General features: G+C 37.6%; 1 protein-coding gene across 2 annotated transcripts in view; it reads right to left on the reverse strand.

Moving 5' to 3' along the window:
* slc38a10 (solute carrier family 38 member 10) overlaps positions 1 to 20,750 on the reverse strand; it is a 120,853-nt gene that overhangs the window by 31,583 nt on the left and 68,520 nt on the right. For both annotated transcript variants that reach the window (XM_073026127.1, XM_073026126.1), the window contains one exon: positions 19,615 to 19,768. In XM_073026127.1, coding sequence (XP_072882228.1) covers positions 19,615 to 19,768 — 154 coding nt within the window. The remainder of the gene's footprint in view (positions 1 to 19,614; positions 19,769 to 20,750) is intronic.

Below are 20,750 nucleotides of genomic sequence, written 5' to 3' on the forward strand. Positions count from 1 at the left end.
TGGCAATTGAGTCACAAACTTTGAAAGACACAGTAGACAAAGGCAAATTGCCAGGATTAAAAGTGGGAAACACTAGCATATTCAAACACAAAACTACCGGTAGTCTTGAAAAACTGAGCCATTGCTGAGTCTGACATCAGGAAGTTTAAAATCCTTGATGTGGACTCCAGAAAGATGCAGTGCTCTGATCAAAATCCATCAAGCTGTTTGCAGAAACACACCTTGGTGTTCTTGCAGTAGTCCATAGCTTTTCTCCCTCAACTCTAACAGTTGTTTTTTTTTATTTCATGAACTCATCCTTCTGACATTGAAAACCATTCAGGTCCGTGCTTGCCCCAAGCAGAGCAAGTTCCATTAGTCCCATTCCCTCTGTAGACTTGCGCCTTATCTTCTTATGCTCATCACCTGATAGAAGGTTGTGTAAATTATAACTGACATTACAGTATTACATTTGAACAGCTTCTTTTCACTACAAAGTTTTCCATTTTTGAAAAAATGTAATTGGAAATAACATTTTGATGAGCTGTTCAGAAGCCCCAGATGTCTTGCTAAACCTTTCCCAACGACCTGTTACTTATATGCAAAATGAAGCTGACGTTTTCGGCAAGCACTGGTAATCTTCATTCAAGGCAACAGATGAGTAATACACGGTCAGACACAACCTTCTGCAAGGGATATTTGAACAGCATCAAATACCTTGATAACTTTCCCCTGCCTAATCCATAAATAACAAGTTCAACTGTGGATCCTTCATGTTCACCACGATTCAAAATACATTAGCTTTAAAGCTGGGCTTCTTAAATCTGAGACTTGCTGATTAAATTTACTGCGCCATTTTACTTTTACTTAAAGTATGAATATATTGACAATATCATTATGATACATAATACAGACGTTTAGCCTCAATAGAAACTTTTCAAAGCAAGGTAGCAAGAACAGATTTGCGAAATACACTATTTCAAAGAAGTCTTGATCAATGGAGATCTAAAAACTGCAGATGATGCGAATCTGAAACAAAAAGTGCTGAAAATACTTAGTAGGTCAAGCTGCAAACATAAGAGTCACTGCTGCATATGGATCTTTCAACAAAATTGAATGTTTAGAAAGTAGGAATAGTTAAATTGCAGGGAATGAGAAAAGGTTTTGTTAATGGTGGCAGTCAATTTATCTAGAGGTGCAAATTGGGGGAGAAGCAAAATCTGGAAATTTGAAACTAGGAAGGAAGAGAGAAAGTGCACGTGAGCTACTGCATCAGATCAATGACACCCCATCATCGCCCTGCCCTGCACCTGTCATTTCCCACTGAGCATAAAGCTACACCCATCATCCAATTACATACCACAGGCCATTAAGTACAGGAACAATGGTAGATAATGCCTATAACTGGGAAGATAAAATGTTTATACAAGTGGCATTTAACATAAGCGCTATAAACCTGCACAAATAGCTTCACTAAAAATGGGAACTATGAAGTGAACCCAGATATAGTAGAGAAAATTGTGGGGTAGGCTTTCTGGTATGGCCTAGAGACAGCAATTAAAAATCCTTGGGCAGCAGCAAGAACAAATGAAATCCTAAAACAGCACAAACACACAACAAAAATAGCAGCAGTACACTTACTCAAATTAAGAGATTTTCTTAAATTTAAAAACTTGTGTGGATAACTTCAATCATTTAATATTATATCTGGATTTAGTATTGTTATTGCCTCCAAAGATTAATGAAATATACACAATCCTTGTAGTGGCTTGGCTCCACAAAATATCAACAATCATAGCACTGACATGCAGAGATTTTAACTCCATTAATCCAGTTGACGTTGATGGTAAGAAATAATTGTCTTTAAGAAACCAAAAGGGAGAGGGAAAGAGCCATTATTACATTTTAGACATTATTTCCACTAAATAATGAGAAACTTGATCACACAATTGGTTGCGCTTTGCTGTGATATCAACAAGTCAGCCTTTGTTTTCTTCAACCTTTGTTTTTGTTGGATAAACAGACCTGGGTTTATAAAGTAAGGTATATTCACCTGCACACAAACGCACACTATTACCTTTTATGAAATTTGGAACAGTACAGTACAAGAACAGGCCCTGGGCCATCACATCTGTGCCAATCATGATGCCAATCCAAACTAAGCCCATCTGCCTGCATGTGGTCTGTACTCTTCTATCACCTGTCTGTTCATGTGCCTGAATTAATGCCTCAAACATTTCTATTGAATCCACTTTTACCACTTCCCTGGTACTGCATTCGAAACAAAAAAAAAAGTTGTCTTACAAATCTTCTTTAAACTTCCTCCTCGCACCTTAAACTTGTGCCCTCTGAAATTTGGCATTTCTACCCAGGGAAAAAAATCTACCAAATCTATCCACATTCTTCATAATTTTTAAACTTCTATCAATTTACTCCTCAGCCTCTGACACAAAAACCTTTGATCAGATACATTTCTTTTATTAATGTCCCTGAGCCTACTGGGCCTGAACACCTCCCTCTGCAACTGGATCCTAGACTTCCCAACTGGGAGACCTCAGTCAGTCCGGATTGGGAGCAGCCTCTCCAACACCATCACACAGAGCATGGGGGCCCCCCAGGGCTGCGTGCTCAGTCCACTGCTGTTCACTCTGCTGACCCACTACTGTACTGCAACACACAGCTCGAACCACATCATCAAGTTCGCCGATGACACAACCGTGGTGGGTCTCATCAGCAAGAACGACGAGTCAGCTTACAGAGAGGAGGTGCAGCGGCTAACGGACTGGTGCAGAGCCAACAACCTGTCTCTTAATGTGAACAAATCAAAAGAGATGGTTGTTGACTTCAGGAGGGCACAGAGCCACCATTCCCCGCTGAACATCAATGGCTCCTCGGTAGAGATCGTTAAGAGCACCAAATTTCTTGGTGTTCACGTGGTGGAGAATCTCACCTGGTCCCTCAACACCAGCTCCATAGCAAAGAAAGCCCAGCAGCGTCTCTACTTTTGGCGAAGGCTGAGGTAATTCCATCTCCCACCCCTCATCCTCATCACAGTCTACAGGGGTTGTATTGAGAGCATCCTGAGCAGCTGCATCACTGCCTGGTTTGGAAATTGCACCATCTCGGATCCTGCAGTGGATAGTGAGGTCAGCTGAGAAGATCATCGGGGTCTTTCTTCCCGCCATCATGGATATTTACACTACATGCTGCATCCGCAAAGGAAACAGCATTATGAAGGACCCACGCACCCCTCATACAATCTCTTCACCCTCCTGCCGTCTGGGAAAAGGCTCCGAAGCATTCAGGCTCTCACGACCAGACTATATAACAGTTTCTTCCCCCAAGCTATCAGACTCCTCAATACCCGGAGCCTGGACTGACACCTTACTGCCCTATTGTCCTGTTTATGATTTATTGTAATGCCTGCACTGTTTTTGTGCACTTTATGCAGTCCTGTGTAGGTCTGTAGTCTAGTGTAGCTTTCTCTGTATTTTTTACGTAGTTCAGTCTAGTTTTGTACTGTGTCATGTAACACCATGGTCCTGAAAAACGTTGTCTCATTTTTACTATGTACTGTACCAGCAGTTATGGTCGAAATGACAATAAAAGTGACTTGACTTGACTTGATGTCAGATTAGTCTCCTACGTGGTCTCAGACTGACTTGTAGCTGAGGCATATCAACTTTAATCCACAAAATGCGTGTAATGGAAACTGGAAACAAAATGTTGCAGTAATATGCCCTTGCATGCACCTAATATAAACAAAAACAGATTTAAAAAGATGGAGGTACAGTTTGTAGCAATGGGAGTTATTCCCTGCCTCCATTTTCATTTACACTTTCCATAAAGCAGTGCCAAATAGTTTTGACCCAAAACGACTGCTTTCATTTTTGCTCTTCACTAACAAAAACATTAACCAACTCCACCAGCCAGCCTATTAATTAAAAATCAATCTGCAGAGCAAAAACAATGTACTTGCTCAAAGTAAAACCATATGTTAAAATAAAACAAGCCTGGGTAAATTGAATGGGAAACAGATGCTTATTGATTAAGGAGAACAGGTGATGTAAAAGCTGAGTGGGTACATAGCGCACATGCTGTTAACCAGAAAGGAGATGTTTCCCAGATTCTTCAGCACATCAATAGCAGCTGCTATTTCAAGGTTAGATCTGATTATGGCTTAATTCACCTGGGCTGTTAGCTACTTGAATACTTTTCCCTCAATAGATCATCAAAACAGGGAGAAAGTACAATGCTCAAACAGTGACATTCAGAGTTAAATCGAGTTTTGAAAGATTTGCCTCATGGAAAACAATATTCTTCAATAAGTGTGCTTTTTAAAAATACTCTCATAACACAGCTGTGCAAGTACAGTAAGTTCAATATTCTTCAATATCAATCCAAAGTTGTACCCTATAACACAGCACTGAACCTTTTTCAACTTCTTCCACTAGGCACCCACGTAGCTTGATGGAATTTAACAAGCTATACACATTTAACACAATCTACACATTTCATATGATGCATGGTATATAGCTATTGAACTGCTCAGACTAATTTTAATATGGATCTTTACTATCACAGAAATTTCATACAATTTCTTCCTATTTGCTTCTACAGAGTCAACTCTTCAATTGTATTTTGCTAGATCTTTTCAGTTCATTTCAATTAATGGTTAAAGCCAAAGGAATTTTAACTCCAAATTTTAATATACATCCTTTTATAAGTAGCTTATACACAATCATAAATCAAGATGAGTCTTTGATATAATTATTTTGTCTTCAGGCTGCATGCTTCAAGATTCATGACTTCCCCATGCATACAAAAGTTAAACAAACCATCACACAGTGGACATGAAATTTGTCACTTTTTTTTCCCCTTTGCAAAGACCAACATGTGGTAAAAATAGCATATGCATTTTACATTCTGGAATTCTGTGAATCACTGCACTGACAATATGAACAAGCAAACATATTTTACCAGAATTACGCTCATTTCATATGCCATCCAGAAAAAATTAAATATTATTCTGTGAAACAAAATTTCACAATTAAAATGCCCCTGTTGCATTCATCACTTTGATCAGACATTTTCATGCTGAATACAACCACACGTGTTATCCATTCCTCGTCAAGGTTTGCTATCTACAGCCCCGTTAAGTTGTCTTGGTGGGTACAGTTAAATGCTTGTTATTAAATATGCTTGCAGATTCCTTTCCTTAATAAAGCCTTAGGATGTGGTTTAGAAATGGACTTCAAATTTTTACTATCTTTCTCTTAACGTAGCCGCATGCTAATGAACAAAGAACATCACCGTATTTTTTATTTTTATTTAAGAGATACAACATGAAACAACCCCTTCCAGCCTAATGAACAGCACCACCCGTCAACACACTTATTTAACACTAGCCTAATCACAGGACCATTTATAACATCAATTAACCGACGAACCAGTATATCTTCGGACTTTAGGAGGAAACTGGATCATCTGGTTGAAATCCACGCATTCACAGGGAGAACGTACAAACTCTTTACAGGTGGCACTGATACTGTACTCCAAACTGCCCCAAGCTGCAAGTGTCATGCTAACTGCTACTCACATTTCGTGGATTTTATTACCTATTCTCAAGGCTGATTCAACTCAGACAATAGTTGTTTACCAAGTTTTCCTTCACCGTTGGGCCTTTTCTTACGTAGACTTCTCCACGATAATGTTGGGAAAGACGCAGGTACTAGAACACCAGTTGGATTGTATTCTGCCTCAGCTGAGTTATCTGTGCTGTTCATGTCATCTGACATTAGTACATAAGCATTGAAATACTAGCAATCCAACTTTCGATTCAGTGAATCCAACTGTGAAGCAACAGGACTTTGAGCAATGGCCAAACATGCACCACATTCAGTTCCGAAAAGCAACATGGTCTTCACTGTTTATTCAAGGTAAGCAACCCTTTTCAAAGGAACAAGTATAGGTAGGTGAGTTTCCAGTTTCACCTTCATTTTTAATTTCTATTTTATACCTTAAGTTCTTATAATTTTTTCAATTATTTTTATTCAATTGAGCCGTATGAGTACATCTTTGCTAATTTAATGTAATTGTGATTATATGGGATTTAGCTACCTTAAAATAGATCGGGATATGAAAAAAATCATGATCAATTGGGATGCACACTAAAAATATGTGTATGGCTTGTAAAAAGTACTGTACTAGATCTTGCCAAAAGTCATTTGGAGAGTGAAATATATAACCCTTCTAGATTCACAGTTAAAATGCAGGGGCAAAATAAATAAAGGCTCTAGAGTTGAGAATAGCAAAAATAACTCCTCCTTAATCAACCCCTTGGGTGATTTGCCTCCGTTGTTTTTGGGCTTTGAGTTGACTGATAAGGCCAATGAGAATCACAGGCTTTTTCCACAGATGGGGTAGGAGGTGCAGGTAGACAATTTAAGAGATGGTGTATTTTTCTTGCTGTTGACACAGGTTTCTGTGCACTCTTTGATGCATGAACTCATGATCCTCAATATTGTCCCCAATGCTCTTATTCCACTTTGAGTGTTCTTGGGACATGGATTCCCAAGAATCAGTAGAGGTGCTTGCCCCAAGGAGATACCGAGTACTCCCTCATATCTTTTCCTCCATTCTCCAGGCAAACATTTCCCAAGGCACAGCGTGGAATAAACTAATTGAAATTACTTACAGCAAACCAGTAGTGGGAGCTGCTTCAACAAAAAATGGATCAAGTACAGGTTAAATACAGGTACATCAAACAGTAAAGATATATAAGCCACAGGGCAGAGTTCCATCCAACAGTACAAAAGTAAATCTTTGTCCTTGAAGGCATTATAAATGGGAATACAGAAGAAGAATACTAAGAAAATTAGAAAGAGCAAATCAAAAGACAGGATAACAGGAGAAGAAAAACAAAAGGTGATGCAAGACCACAAAGATGCTTTGAAAGCAAGTAGATTGGAAAGCTAGTAGCCACGTACATGCCCGATCAAATATCGGAGACAAATTCTCCCAGAAAATGGCTTTAAGCATAAACTTTATGACTATATCTTTATATCAGTATATCTTTATATCAGTAGTGTCTGGAATCAGCTGGGAATTACTAACCACTAAAAGAAAATAAGCTAAAACAAATATACCCCTATTCAAAAAGCTAGGAGAGCACAATCCTCTGCCTAAAGGTAATTTGAAATATTATTGAACATTTGGAAAGAAAGCAGCCAATTAGGAACTGTTAGTATTGATCCAAAAACAAATCATGATTATCCAATTCAACTATGTAATAATCACAGATCAAAAGGAGGTTGATATTTGAAAATGTGTATTATGGCAATTAATTAGATATGAAAATTAAGACATTTACTATTCAAGATATTGTTCTAAGGAGTGTCATGATACTGGACGAAAAGGAAGTTTTAATTAGATGTCTACTTTTCAGTGTGGATAGTTGCATATAAAGGCATTTGCTTTTGGTTCTATTAAAGATTCAAACATAGGCATGTTGAATTGTACTGAAACTAGGAACATTATGATCCATCAAGAATAAATAAGATTGCAAGAGGACATTGACAGGTTAACAGTTAGATAAACGGCAAATACAAATCAATGTAGAAGAATTTAAAACAATGCAATAAAGGAAAAAGCAGCAAAGATAGGTTTACCATAAATGGTAAAATTAGTTAGCAAAAAGGTGGAGAATTCAAGGACTATCTATGCAAAGATCTTTAAAAGGTTACAATGAAACTAGAGACAGCTGGAAAAAAAATAACAGAATTATAGTTGCTTAATAATAGGGGCATTATAGTGTTTTAATAATAGGGACATTATAGGATTTTAATAATGAGGCACTTAATATTAAGTCAAAGAAGTGATGCTGAATTCGTAAAAGATAATACTTGGATAACATTCAGACCATTGCGTCTAGCTTCAGGCAGGATATTACAGCCATGCAGTGGGTAAAGTTAATAATTTACTTAAAAAATAACACCGGCAAAGAAATTATTAAAAGAGCCTTTAGATAGAAAGCATTTTTTCCACGTATCGGAAGAATATAGGCCCAAATGAAAGCTTTTAAAGGGATAGGTAATGGATCAAAAAAGGGTGGGAGTTGCAAGCTCAGGATGTCATAAAAAGGGTAGTTAGAAGAGTTTCCCCCCATATTGAAAGTTAAGATTCAGAACATGGTCACGCTAACTTATTTAAACAAAGTATCAATTTAAAGGCAATCTAAATATCTAAAGAAGTAACAATATGAAGAGTGATTGGGGTGGAAATATTTTATTAGCCATCAATCTAACAATGAAAGTAGCAAATCATCATGCTGATTTTCCAGGTAGAGCTCAAACAGTTGAGTTTTATATAATTTGCAAAGCAAGCCATGGGAAGAGCTTGTTTTCAACAATGTCATTCATACACATTTTCTTTAGCAATTCCATGTCTACACATCTCCTGAAAAAAGAGTTAGTTCTTGTATTTTCTGACCTATTGAACTTGGCGATTTTAAGCAAATTATCTAGATTTGCACGGAGTCTTACATAAAAGAAATAAGCAGCTTGGGACATGCCTGTCAAACATCATCCATTCAGACCTTTGTCAAGTGGTTGCACTTGGCAGATATTCAACATTCCAGATCCATCTTGTGCCATATTTTTAATCAAAATATGTAATTCTTTTCATCTTTATTCATCACTTACTGTTCAACACTGAGAATTCTCTGAAATTTAAATATTTCCATACTGCTGTGCAATTACAACTAGTTTTCAGCCTTCTAACACAATAGGTTCATTATATTTATTTATTACAAAACATCTAAAAATTATGATACAAAAATAAAAGGAACATACCTACTTATTGAAAAATACTAAAGGTATTACTATTTAAAAGTATACTCTCCCCTGTCAACATTCTCACTGACATTTTAAATACAGCTCTATTACAGTAGCATTGCAAGCTTGAATGAGCTTTGGTGTAGTGCCAACATTTCTGCCAGAGATCAATTCTGGATAACTAACAAATAAAGCCCCCGGTTTCCAATCTCCAAACACAGAAACCACATCCAATGCTACACACTGACACAATGAGAAGAACGGAGCTGAGTATCACACTGGCTAACTGCCTTTGTTAAGAAAAAGGTATCTTGGATGCAAACAACTAAGATTATGATGTGTTGGATATAAAAGCAGTCAAATAAATAGGATCCACTGAAAGTAATATGTAGTAATGACCGGCTTGATGGTTAATAGCAATGAAAGTTATTTAGTATGTCCAATGACCCAATAACAGATTTTGATACAAATGTTATTTGTGAATGCGCTCATGGTTTTTAGGGTTGGCTTGGTGCTGTTAATTCATTTGAAGGCTTTTACTGGCAAACTTCTGACAGATTACACAACAAAGGCCCATCTGATAAATTCTTAATATGCAAAAACAGTGACATCTGACCAGTTAATTGAACTTTTTACACACAGTTCCCAGAAGTATTTAAAACATAGCCCTGTACCAAACCGAATGAAAGCAGCTAAAAGATATTTTAAAAATCCCAAAACATCAAGAGTTACACAAAGTCATTTAATAAATAATGTATCCATGTTATTAGTTCACTGCATTTTTCAGATATAATTGACAATAGTTTAAGACAATAAATTACTTAGAAGTGCACAGTCTTGTACAGGCAAGTGTAGTAACTATTTTGCATACGTTAAATTTCCAAATATAAAATACTACAAAACCCTAAAATTAATCAGTTGTTAGTGGAATTGTTGAAGGATTTAAAAGAATACACGGTTTATAATTGTATCATGTACTTTTAAGCTCCACTTGAGCCAGGGGAACAAAACACTGATTTAGTTTAATACTTCACTGCAATTGAAGGAGAATCCTACATTCAATATAATTAAAATATCAAAGGTAGTTGAAACTCAGACTTGAAAACCCAAATGAGCACTGCTGAGGAAAAATAATCAAGAGTTTACCATGAAGGCTATGTACATTACTTTTTTAACAAGCCTCCTCCACACACTTTAGAACTACATATATTTTTACAAAATTGGCAAACCACAAGTCTATATTCTATAAAGGCAATTATTTCTTCTCATAGAAACTTCTGAATTGGACATTGTGTAATAAATACAATTACAGAAAAGCACTCACAAAGAAATACTGGTCCAAGGTAACTGTAACTGAGTTACTGATACTTTCAATTAGGTTTATAAGGAATGCATTGAAAAAAGTGCTATTCAAACTTCAAGGACATATTTGTTTTAAGTTTCAATAACAAATCTATAACAGACATTATGATATAAGGTAACAGAACAATGCAGAACTAGTGGATTGTACCTCTGCCTCAACAGCCCAATGACCTGGATATAATCCCGATATGGCTGCAGAAAGTTTGCATGTTCTCCCTGTGACTTCACAACTTTCCCTATATGCTCCAGTTCATTCCCAATTATCAAAATTATGCTGAATGATAACTTGATTACTGTAAAATAATGTTCTTGATAGGAGAATCAGGGCAAGACTTGATAAGCATGTGAGAGATAATTTACTGTGAAATAAGAAGGGGATTTGGGATTATTCAGAGCTGGCATATACTTAAAGTGCTCAAAGTTCAAAGATTTTCTGTTCAAGGGCATTGGTGTTTCCGTACCAGGTCAAGATGCAACCAGTTGATACACTTTCCAATGCACATCTATAGAATTTTGTCAAAGTTTTAGATGACCACAAATCTACGCAAACTGGTAAGAAAGTAAAGGCACTGCCACACTTTCTTTGTGGCACTTGCATGCTGGACCAAAGACAGATCCTCTGAAATGATAATGCCGAGGAATTTAATGTTGCTACCGCTCTCCATCTTTGATCCCCCAATGAGGACTGGCTCATGGACCCCCAGTTTCCTCCTCCTGTAGTCAATAATCTGCTCCTTGGTCTTGCTGGAATTTTAAGAGGTGGTTGTTGTGAAACCACTCAACCAGATCTCCCTCTTATCCACTGATTTGTCAACACCTTTGATTCAGCCAACAGATGTCATCAGCAAACAAATCTAGCACTGGAGCTGTGCTTAGCTTCACATAAGTATAAAGCAAGTGGGGGGAGGGCACGCTAAAGACACAGTCTTGTGGTGCACCTCTGCTGATGGTCATTACGAAGGAGATATTGTTGTCAATCCGCATTGACTGGGGTCTGCAAGTGAGGAAATTGAGAATCCAGCTGCACAAGTTGTGAATGAGGCCTAGGTCTTGAAGATTATTGATTAGTTTTAATGGGATGATTGCACTGAATGCCGAGCTGTAGTCAATGAAGAGTATCCTGATGTATGTCAAAGTGTTCTAGAGTTGAGGGAAGAACCAATGAAATGGCACCTGTTGTGATGAAAGGCAAATTGGAGTGGATCCAAGTTGCTTCTCAGGCAGGAGTTGATATGTTTCAGCACCAACCTCTCAAAGCACTTCATCACAGTGGATGCAAGTGCTGCTGGTCGATAGTCATTGAGGCAGGTTACCACAGTCTTCTTAAGCACTGGTATAATTGAAGCCTGCTTGAAGCAGCTGGGTACTTCAGACTGCTGAAGTGAGAGGTTAAAGACATCAGTGAATAAGAATCAGCCAGTTGATCAGCACAGACCTTTAGTACTCAGCCAGGTACCCCACCTGGACCAGATGCTTTCCAAGTGTTCATCCTCCTGAAGAATGCTTTCATGTCAACATCAGAGACTAGGATCACAGGGTCAATGGGGGCTGTGGGAGTTTGTGAAGATGGTTCCATGTTTTGATGGCCAAAGCAAGCACAAAAGGAATTGAGCCTATCCGGAAGTGAAACCTTGTTGTCAGCGATATTGCTTGGTTTCACTTTGTGGAAAGTGATAGCATTCAAGCCCTGTCACTGTTCTCGAGCATCCTTCAGTGACTCAGGTTTGGTCCAGAAATGTCACTTCACAAGAGATGGCTTTCCAGAGGTTGTATCTGGACCTCTTGTATTTTACTTGGTCGTCAGACCCGAACACCACTGACCTGGCCCTCAGCAGGTATGTATCGCATGATTCATCAAGGACTTCTAGTTGGGGAAAACGCTGAATGATTTTGTGGGGACACACTCAACAACAACTGTTTCATGAAATACATGACAATCGCGGTGTAATCAGTCAGATCCTCTGATGAGTCCTCGGACACATCCCAGTCCACCACTCAAAACAATCCCATAGCTACTCCTTTGCCTCCCATGTCCTCCTCTTTGTTGCCTGCACCCCTGGAGTCATGCTCTTTAACATCTATCTGTATGCATGGAGGAGGAGGACAGCCAAATGATCAGATTTCCCAAAATGCAGTCTCGGGATGGAACAGTAAGCATTCCAGATCGTAGTATAACAGTGAAGAGTGTGTTGGGATCCTCTGTTATCTTGATAACTGGGCAGAGAGTTCTTCAAACAAGCTTAATTGAAGTTCCAGCAATGACCTGAAAAGCATCCAGGAGCAGGCTGTTTCTTGTTTACTGATTGGAGAACTCCATTCACAACACTTCAGATTCAGTGGACTGAATGGTCACCTCTTACATGAGGAAACAAAAAATAGCAGGAAAAGGTCACTTAGGTTCTTAGAAACCTAGAAATCATCTTGTGCCTGTTGCACCATTTAATAAGATCATAGTGGAATTTTAGAAGATGATAACTAAATCTTCCTTCTCTCCATAACACCTTATAAAACGTTGGATGTACATCATTTAGTCCTTGAGATTTATTAGCTTGTATGCTCATTTCTCTATAATAACATGAATATGGTGTATAAAATATACCACCACTTTATATAATACTATTCAGCTCACTTTTAAAACGAGAATTTTTAAAAACTGAGCAGTGCAGGCTAGAATAATTTTTTTTTCAGACTTTCAAAACTATGAGGAACAGTATCCCTAAAATGTGCATGTTTCAATCATTTGCGGTAGTTCAACACACATGCATTTTAAACTTGAGATCTTGTTCACAGTTGCAAGCGTTCTTTTTCTGCAACTACAAGATATACTGATTTCATCGATAAATTCTGTTTTCACTAATTCCAACATCAAAATGACGATCAAAAAACCACTTCAACAAACTCACAAGAATGACTGATTTTTGACACAGTATGGAAGTACTGGTGGTTACTTATGGTTCACAGCGCCTTAGCCATCACATTATGAAGAGAAAGAACAAAGGTACACAAAATATTGAAAACTGGATACCACTACAAGCTTCCATTCCCAAATAAGACATAATACAAGTACTTTTTTTCCCTCTTCAATTAGAAAAGCATGCAATTCCCATCCAGGAAAGTCGGGATAAGCCATGTGAAAGGATTTAGACAATTAACATAGTGACAATTACTGCCAAAGCTCGTACAATTATCATATTAAACATTACTATCATTGCGTTAAAGATAATCAATATTTTGTCTCATCAGGACTAGTTAATTTGGTAATCAATTATTGTGACAGCCCCAATGTTAAGATAATCCCCAGGATACATGTTTTACATTTGCTCTTTTGAATGCAGAATTGGAGTATTTTTACATCGGGAAAAACAGGACACAGATGGTGAAGGTCAGACCTGGGTCACATAGCACCTGCTTAAAAAGACCTTGCTGACAGGCTCTTGTTGAAGCAGGTGCCCTAAACCTAGCTCTATTTTGTAGACTTTGTACTTTAGAGCAAATTTAGAATTACTAATACCTCCAAACCTCAAATATGATGGTGGTTCTAATTTGCAAAAGCTATTGGAATGTCAAAAGAACTGAGATGTTGATATTCAGTATTAACTAAAATAAAAATCATGTTTCCTGAACATTTCAGAAACAAAATTCAGTGACTAAAAGCAGTATTTCAATTTGCCTTGACAGTGATAAACTGACAGAAAAATCGGAGGGCAGCATTTGAAATATCCAAACAAAACATTAGAATTTGTAATGATTTTGGGATGGGATATTCAAAATTTGATTATTCTGTCTGTGGTGATAGAATTAATAGGCTACAACTGTTATTGAAACTTCAAAATCTGCACTGAGATAGATCAAACAGTACTTGATGTGCAATTTTTATAAAATTAGTTTGATCAAAGATTTCAAATCAGCAGTCTTTTTCCCTACTTTTAATTTTGGTGGATCCTGCTGTCGCACCTTTTAGGATAATCATGAGCGTAAATTGTCATTTCAGCTCTGTAATCCTACCCTCTCCAATAATCTTTCACTATTTAATTACCGTTTAGCTATTTTACTTCTAAAATACTCAGACTCCTCTTCCACTGCCTTTTGAGCAAGAGTTCTAAAGACTCGTAGCACTCAAGGGAAAAATACTCCAGCCACTTTAAACGAGTGACGCCTTATTCCTGAGAGAGCAACTCCTAGTTCTAGATATCCAACAAAAGGTCAAGATCTCTCCAGTCAGGACCTTCAGGATCTTGTATGCTCCAATCAAAGTTAGGCTGAGCATGTATAAATCAATTTGTGGACATTATTACAATGACATGTAGCTGAACAGCATGTTTCACACTATTGGCTTGGCTGATTTTGTTTAGAACAGTTTATCAGTGCACTCCTGGAACAAATAACACTAGAAAACCACGAGCACAAAATCGGAGTCACTGCTTCACCTCGAGGAAACAATTCCTATAAAAAGCAAAAGGCTTGCACAAAAATACCAAGAGCAGAATCTGCACATGACTTTCATGAATGCAACACAATGGCTACAGACAAACCCATTTTTGAGTGGATCTTACACTCATTAATGCTCATGTTTAAAAAGGAATTTCCCTATCATTCACCATTACAGCGTATTTACTTCACTGTTTGATGAAGAAAATTAAAACTCAAATGCAAGAGAGTACGCAAAACAAAATTTAATGCATCCTATCCTTCACTGAAATCAATATCAAGGTCATCATACTATAAAACCAATGAAACACCTCACACACACACCACCTGGGAATAATAACTAGACAACATTTAGGCAGGGAAGTAAGGGCAACTCAAAATATTCATTGTGTTCTTATCATCATCTCAAAACAATTGTTTGCATACTGATTAATTTATTAATGCTTAAAACTGCATGATAAATATTTCATTGATGCACAAATAACTAAACTACAATTAACAAATTATACAGACTGCAGCAAAGTTTCACCTCAGATTTTACTTTCTAAATAAACAAAAATAAGACAATTAAAATGCAAAATCAGGTGGATTGCAGCCTATATCATATCTTTTTAAGGTTTACTCAATCTCAGGATTTCTAATTGAATGCTATACAGTGGTTTACTGATAACCTACATATTACTGATTACTTTAAATCTCTTGTATAATTTTACTTTGTTCCAATGAAACTCAATTTATATTGAGGAACAATGGCTCATCTTTCAGCAAATCACAATGCAACCTTTCAAGTTCTCAGCGTCATACAGCCCAGAAACAGGTTCTTCAGCTAATGGCCTGAAGTCTGCACTACCCATCAAATATCCACATAACCGCCCACATTTCCATCAACTTCTCCCACATTTAATCTCCGACATATTAAAGGCAATTTACAGTGGTCAGTTTACTTGCCAACCCACACAAGAATGGAGACGGGCTAACCCCTATTGACATCAATGGATCTGGGATTGAGAGGGTGAACAGCTTTAAGTTCCTCAGCATCCACATCACCGAGGACCTCCAGTGATTTGTACACACCAGCTGTGTGGTGAAAAAGGTGATTGACGAAGTTTATTATGGGTCCCCAAATCCTAAGAACTTTCTACAGGGGCACAATTGAGAGCATCCTGACTGGCTGCATCACTGTCTGGAATGGGAACTGTACATCCCTTAATCGTAGGATTCTGCAGAAAGTGGTGCGGACAGCCCAGCGCATCTGTAGTTGTGAACTTGCCATTGATTCAGGACGTTTACAAAGGCAGGTGTGAAAAAAGGGCCCGAAGAAGCACTGGGGACCCGAGTCACCCCAACCACAGTCTATTCCAGTTGCTACCATCCAGGAAACGGTACCACAGCATAAAAGCCATGACCAAGAGGCTCCGGGACAGCTTCTTCCACCAGGCCATCAGACTGATTAACTCACGCTGATTTGAGTGTATATCTATGTTACATTGACTGTTCTAATTATTATAAATTACTATGATTGTACATTGCACATTTAGACAGAGACGTAACATAAAGATATTTACTCCTCGAGTTTGTGAAGGATGTAAGAAATAAAGTCAATTCATCTTTGGGACATGGGACAAAATCCATGTAATCACAGGGAGCATATGCAAGCTCCACACGAACAGCAGAAGTCACGATGGAACTTGAGTTGTGAGGCAGCAGCTCTACTAGCCATGCCACAAAATTTCTGACGACATGGCTTTTCTTATTTATACCCCTTTCAATTTTTATCAGGGAAATTTAGTTATGAATTAGGCAACGTGCCAAAGAAGAGCAGGGTGAGCTGCCTCAATGACTATGGCCCAGTTGCTCTCACATCCACCGTGATGAAGTGTTTTAAGAGGTTGGTCATGACCAGAATCAACTCCTGCTTAAGCAAGGATCTTGGACCCACTGCAATTTGCCTAATTGCCACAATAGGTCTACAGTGGATGCAATCTCACTGGCTCTCCTTTCGACCTTGGATCACCTAGACAATAGCATCATCTACATCCAGCTATTGTTATTGATATCCAGCTCAGTGCTCAAGACAATAGTACCTTCAGTTCAAATGATCCTATTTATTATCAGAGAACATATACAGTATACAACTTGAAATACTTAGTCTTTGCAGACATCCACAAAAAGCAGAACACCAAAAAATGAATAACAAAAAACCTAAGAACCCCACTCCCCCATGCAAGCAGCAACAAAGCATCATCAACCTGACCCCAACCACTTCAGCAAAAAAGTGTCGGCTCCAACCACCCACCAAGTAATAGCACAGCACAAAGCGAGACCATGACCTGCAGTCATCAGAAACAATTATTTACCCAACAGTTCGACATGCTCCAAAAACCTCCAAAACCTGGGCCTCTGTACCTCCCTCTGCAACTGGATCCTCAACATCCTCACTGAGAGACCACAGTGTGAATCAGAAATAATATCTCCTTCACCCTGACCATCAGCCCTGGCACACCTCAAGGATCTGTGCTTAGTCCTCTGCTCTATTCTCTCTACACAAGACCATGTGGCTAATCAAACACCATCAATAAATTTGCTGATGAGAACTATTATTGGTAGAATTTCAGACGGTGACAAGGTGGTGTACAGAGCTAGACAGATCAGCTGGTTGAGTGGTGCCACAACAACAATCTTGCACTCAATGTCAGTAAGACTAAGGAATTGATTGTGGTCTCCAGGAAGAAGTTGAGGGAACACACACTAGTCCTCACCGAGGGATCCGCAGCGGAAAGGTGAGCAGCTGAAAGTTCCTGGGTGTCAACGTTTCTGCAGATCTACCCTGGGCCCAACTTATTGATGCAGAAAGTTATAAACTCAGAGAGCTCCATCATTGGCACTGGCCTCCCCAGTATCAAGGATACCTAAAAGGCAGTATCCATCATTAAGGACTCTCATCACTCAGATCATAACCTCCTCTCATTGCTACCATCAAGGTGGTACAGGAGCCTGAAGACACACACGTTTCAAGAACAGCTTCTTCCCCTCCATCAAATTTCTGAATGGACAGTGAACCCATGAAGGCTACCTACTCCTTTTTGCATTACTATTTAATTCAAGTTTTAAGATATACTTATTATTGTAATTTATAGGTTTTTTATTGTTATGCAAGGTACTGCTGCTGCAAAACTAATTTCACAACATATGCCCGTAACCCGATTCTGAACTAGTTTATTTGATACTCTTGGGTATGAATGCTGGAAATCAGAATGCTGACATTTTCTCAATTATGCTCTCAACATGTGTCCAACAAATAGTTCTGTGTTAGACTAAAACTGAAGATGTTGCTTGAGAAAGCCATGCCTCATTCCATCTCCATTTAGCAGAGGGGAACTGCCACAGTGGAAGGAGCATCTATTAGATTTACTTCTTTTGACTTAAATTTAGTTAAATATTTTGGTTGCTCTTAAGTGCTCTAATTAATTTAAAAAGTCTTTGTTTTTATTTACTAATTGATTAGTTTGCCAAGGTCTGAGCATTTTTTGAGTTTCTGACTGTCAGAAGGTGATGCCTCACCTATACTGCTGAGCTTAGCAACTCATTAAGGACCTGCACGCATTTGTCCAACAAATTCAAATCTAATGTAAATTAGGTTAATTTAGCTCTTGGCTTGTGGATTAGTTGCAAGTTGGCTCTGGAAAATTCAGGCCATGAATCGAGTGAAAATTGGCAGATAAAAATAAGCTTCTAATTAAATATGCAAATTTTACATTGTTTGCAATTTGTGTACACTTGCACACGTATTAATCCAGCATTGCCAATTTAAGGATGCAAAATGTCCAAGTCTGTGAAACTGACTTCAAGAATCAGGACATTTAAATCCATGCATCTAAAATTGTTCATGAATATTTTCCAACATCTGAAATTGTCAAAGTATAGTAATCTATTGCTTTGTCCATTAAATACACACCATTTTGCTTCAAAGTAAAAACATTTTGACATTCTAGAATTTTCTTTCCGTAACTAAAAGCATTTTCAACTAATAAGTGATCCATAGAGCTCTTTTGTTCCCCTAAGCACTTATGTTTATAACCTCGCCTGATTTTGGTTTCATTTAAATTAACAAAACACCAGAAAAAGTAATACTTATTACAATGTAATATTCACAAGTCCATAGTGTTGCAACGTACCATGAAATTATATTTAATCCTGTATAATTCAAGTATGGAATGAGCAGATCATAATCCAAGTTTACAAGGTGAAAAATTTAAAGAAAAACTAGCAGTTTCAGACCATAATTGCTAATGACTATTTGAGAGAGAATAAAGCACATAAAATTGTAACAACTCCTATTTAAATTGAAACACTGCTCAGTGCAAATTGCTTAAAAGGATAAAAATCCAGGGATTATTCCTGGAAGATTAGAAATTGATGCCAGAATAACTTTATTAACTTCAGCATACTATACTAGCAAAGTCAGGAAAACAAATTTTGGTTCAGTCAATATACTGATCAGCTATTTCATACTGCCTTTTCCCCATACTCACTTAGCTATATTTTTCCTCTCCTCATCTCAAAGATTACACAGTATTAACCAATTCTGGTTTTAACAACTGAAGTACAGAGCTTCATTATCAACAACACTTCTTGTAGAGAGGGTGGGCTTTTGGGAGATGAAACATGACTGCTAGTTTTTAAAAATATTCAACTATTATCAAAGATGATATCATTGTCAATAATGTTGTATTCAACAGTTTTCAATTTTCTCTCATTCCTTTTTAGGAAGCAATACTCAGTCAGTTCAATCATGAACAGTGTATCAGAACCCATAAATAATCAATGAATTAAAATCCAACATACTGGTTTTGCCCACAAACTTTCTATAGGTTATGTTCAAGTTAATAAGTTCCAAAACTGCAAAAATGCAACAGCTATCCATATAGATTGCTCATTTTTCCCAATACTTGAATTGATCACAGAAGTTTAAACATCTCACAACCACCAAGGTCTCCCTCTCTCCTCTTACCTGAGATTTTCTGCTGTGCATTAATGTCATTTTGTAACTTCTCAGGGTTAATGTCCTGAAGTGGCTTTTCAGGTGTGACAAGCTGGTCATTTGTAGCAGACAGAGTAGAAAATGTGCTGATCACCAGAATAATGAGACCAGTCCAGAGAATGATCTGAAGAAATTCAAAGATAAAGCTATATAGTATTCAACTTCGAAAACTGAAGATTTAAAATATCTAGCAGCTATAGCTTAATCATTAATAATCAATTATGACTATCAACTATGCAACTAGAGGGTTTTGTTCCTAAAAAGTCCTTTAAATGTCAGCGAAGAAACATGAGGAACATGAAAATTTGTCTAACACCCAACTTGATGTAAACCAATTTACCACAGGAGATGATCAAAATATTACCGTAATTCCATTTCCAGTAAAACTAGATCCCAGCCCTAGCTGTATGCTCACTTCTACTCTAAAACTTCATATTCTGGACTAGTAAGTGAACCAGATTGAATTACCAGGATTTCAAATAAATTAGATGCTAGGTAATCAGAATTTAATTGTATTTATGATGTATTAACATAAGTATATTCTTTAGCTACCTAAATGACTGCCCAATTCTGAATTAACCTCTTGAAATGAGCAAACCAATGTTTTTAATAACCAAATGAAGATCAAATAAAAACTGCGGAGCTACAAATCTAAAAAAAATAGAAATGCTGAAAGTATTCAGGTCAGACTGCATCTGGTTCTGATGACAGGTCTTCAACTTTAAATGTTAATTTTCTTCCCTCCCCATAGATGTGCCCTGACCAGCTGAGTATTTTCAGACTTTCCTGTTTTTGCTTTAAGAACCAGACTGAATTGTATCTCACTGTTTGAAACATAAAAAAGCTTCTGACAATGCATCACGGTCCCAGATTCAACACCAATATCAGCTCTGGAGTTAGAGAATTATATTGGACTGAAACTAGTTCCAGGGAGACAGGAAAGAACAGGCTTCCTATTATTCCAAATAATAATAAACCACACACTAATCACTTATGAATAAATTGCATTCAAATTCACTTGGTAATCAAACTACATTTTGCACATTTACTTTTAAAGAAAACAAAAAAGCTAAGACAAATTGTTATACAATGCCTGGCATTTTTAG

Source organism: Hemitrygon akajei, chromosome 22 (genome assembly GCF_048418815.1).
Source record: "Hemitrygon akajei chromosome 22, sHemAka1.3, whole genome shotgun sequence".
Taxonomy (NCBI): Eukaryota; Metazoa; Chordata; class Chondrichthyes; order Myliobatiformes; family Dasyatidae; genus Hemitrygon; species Hemitrygon akajei.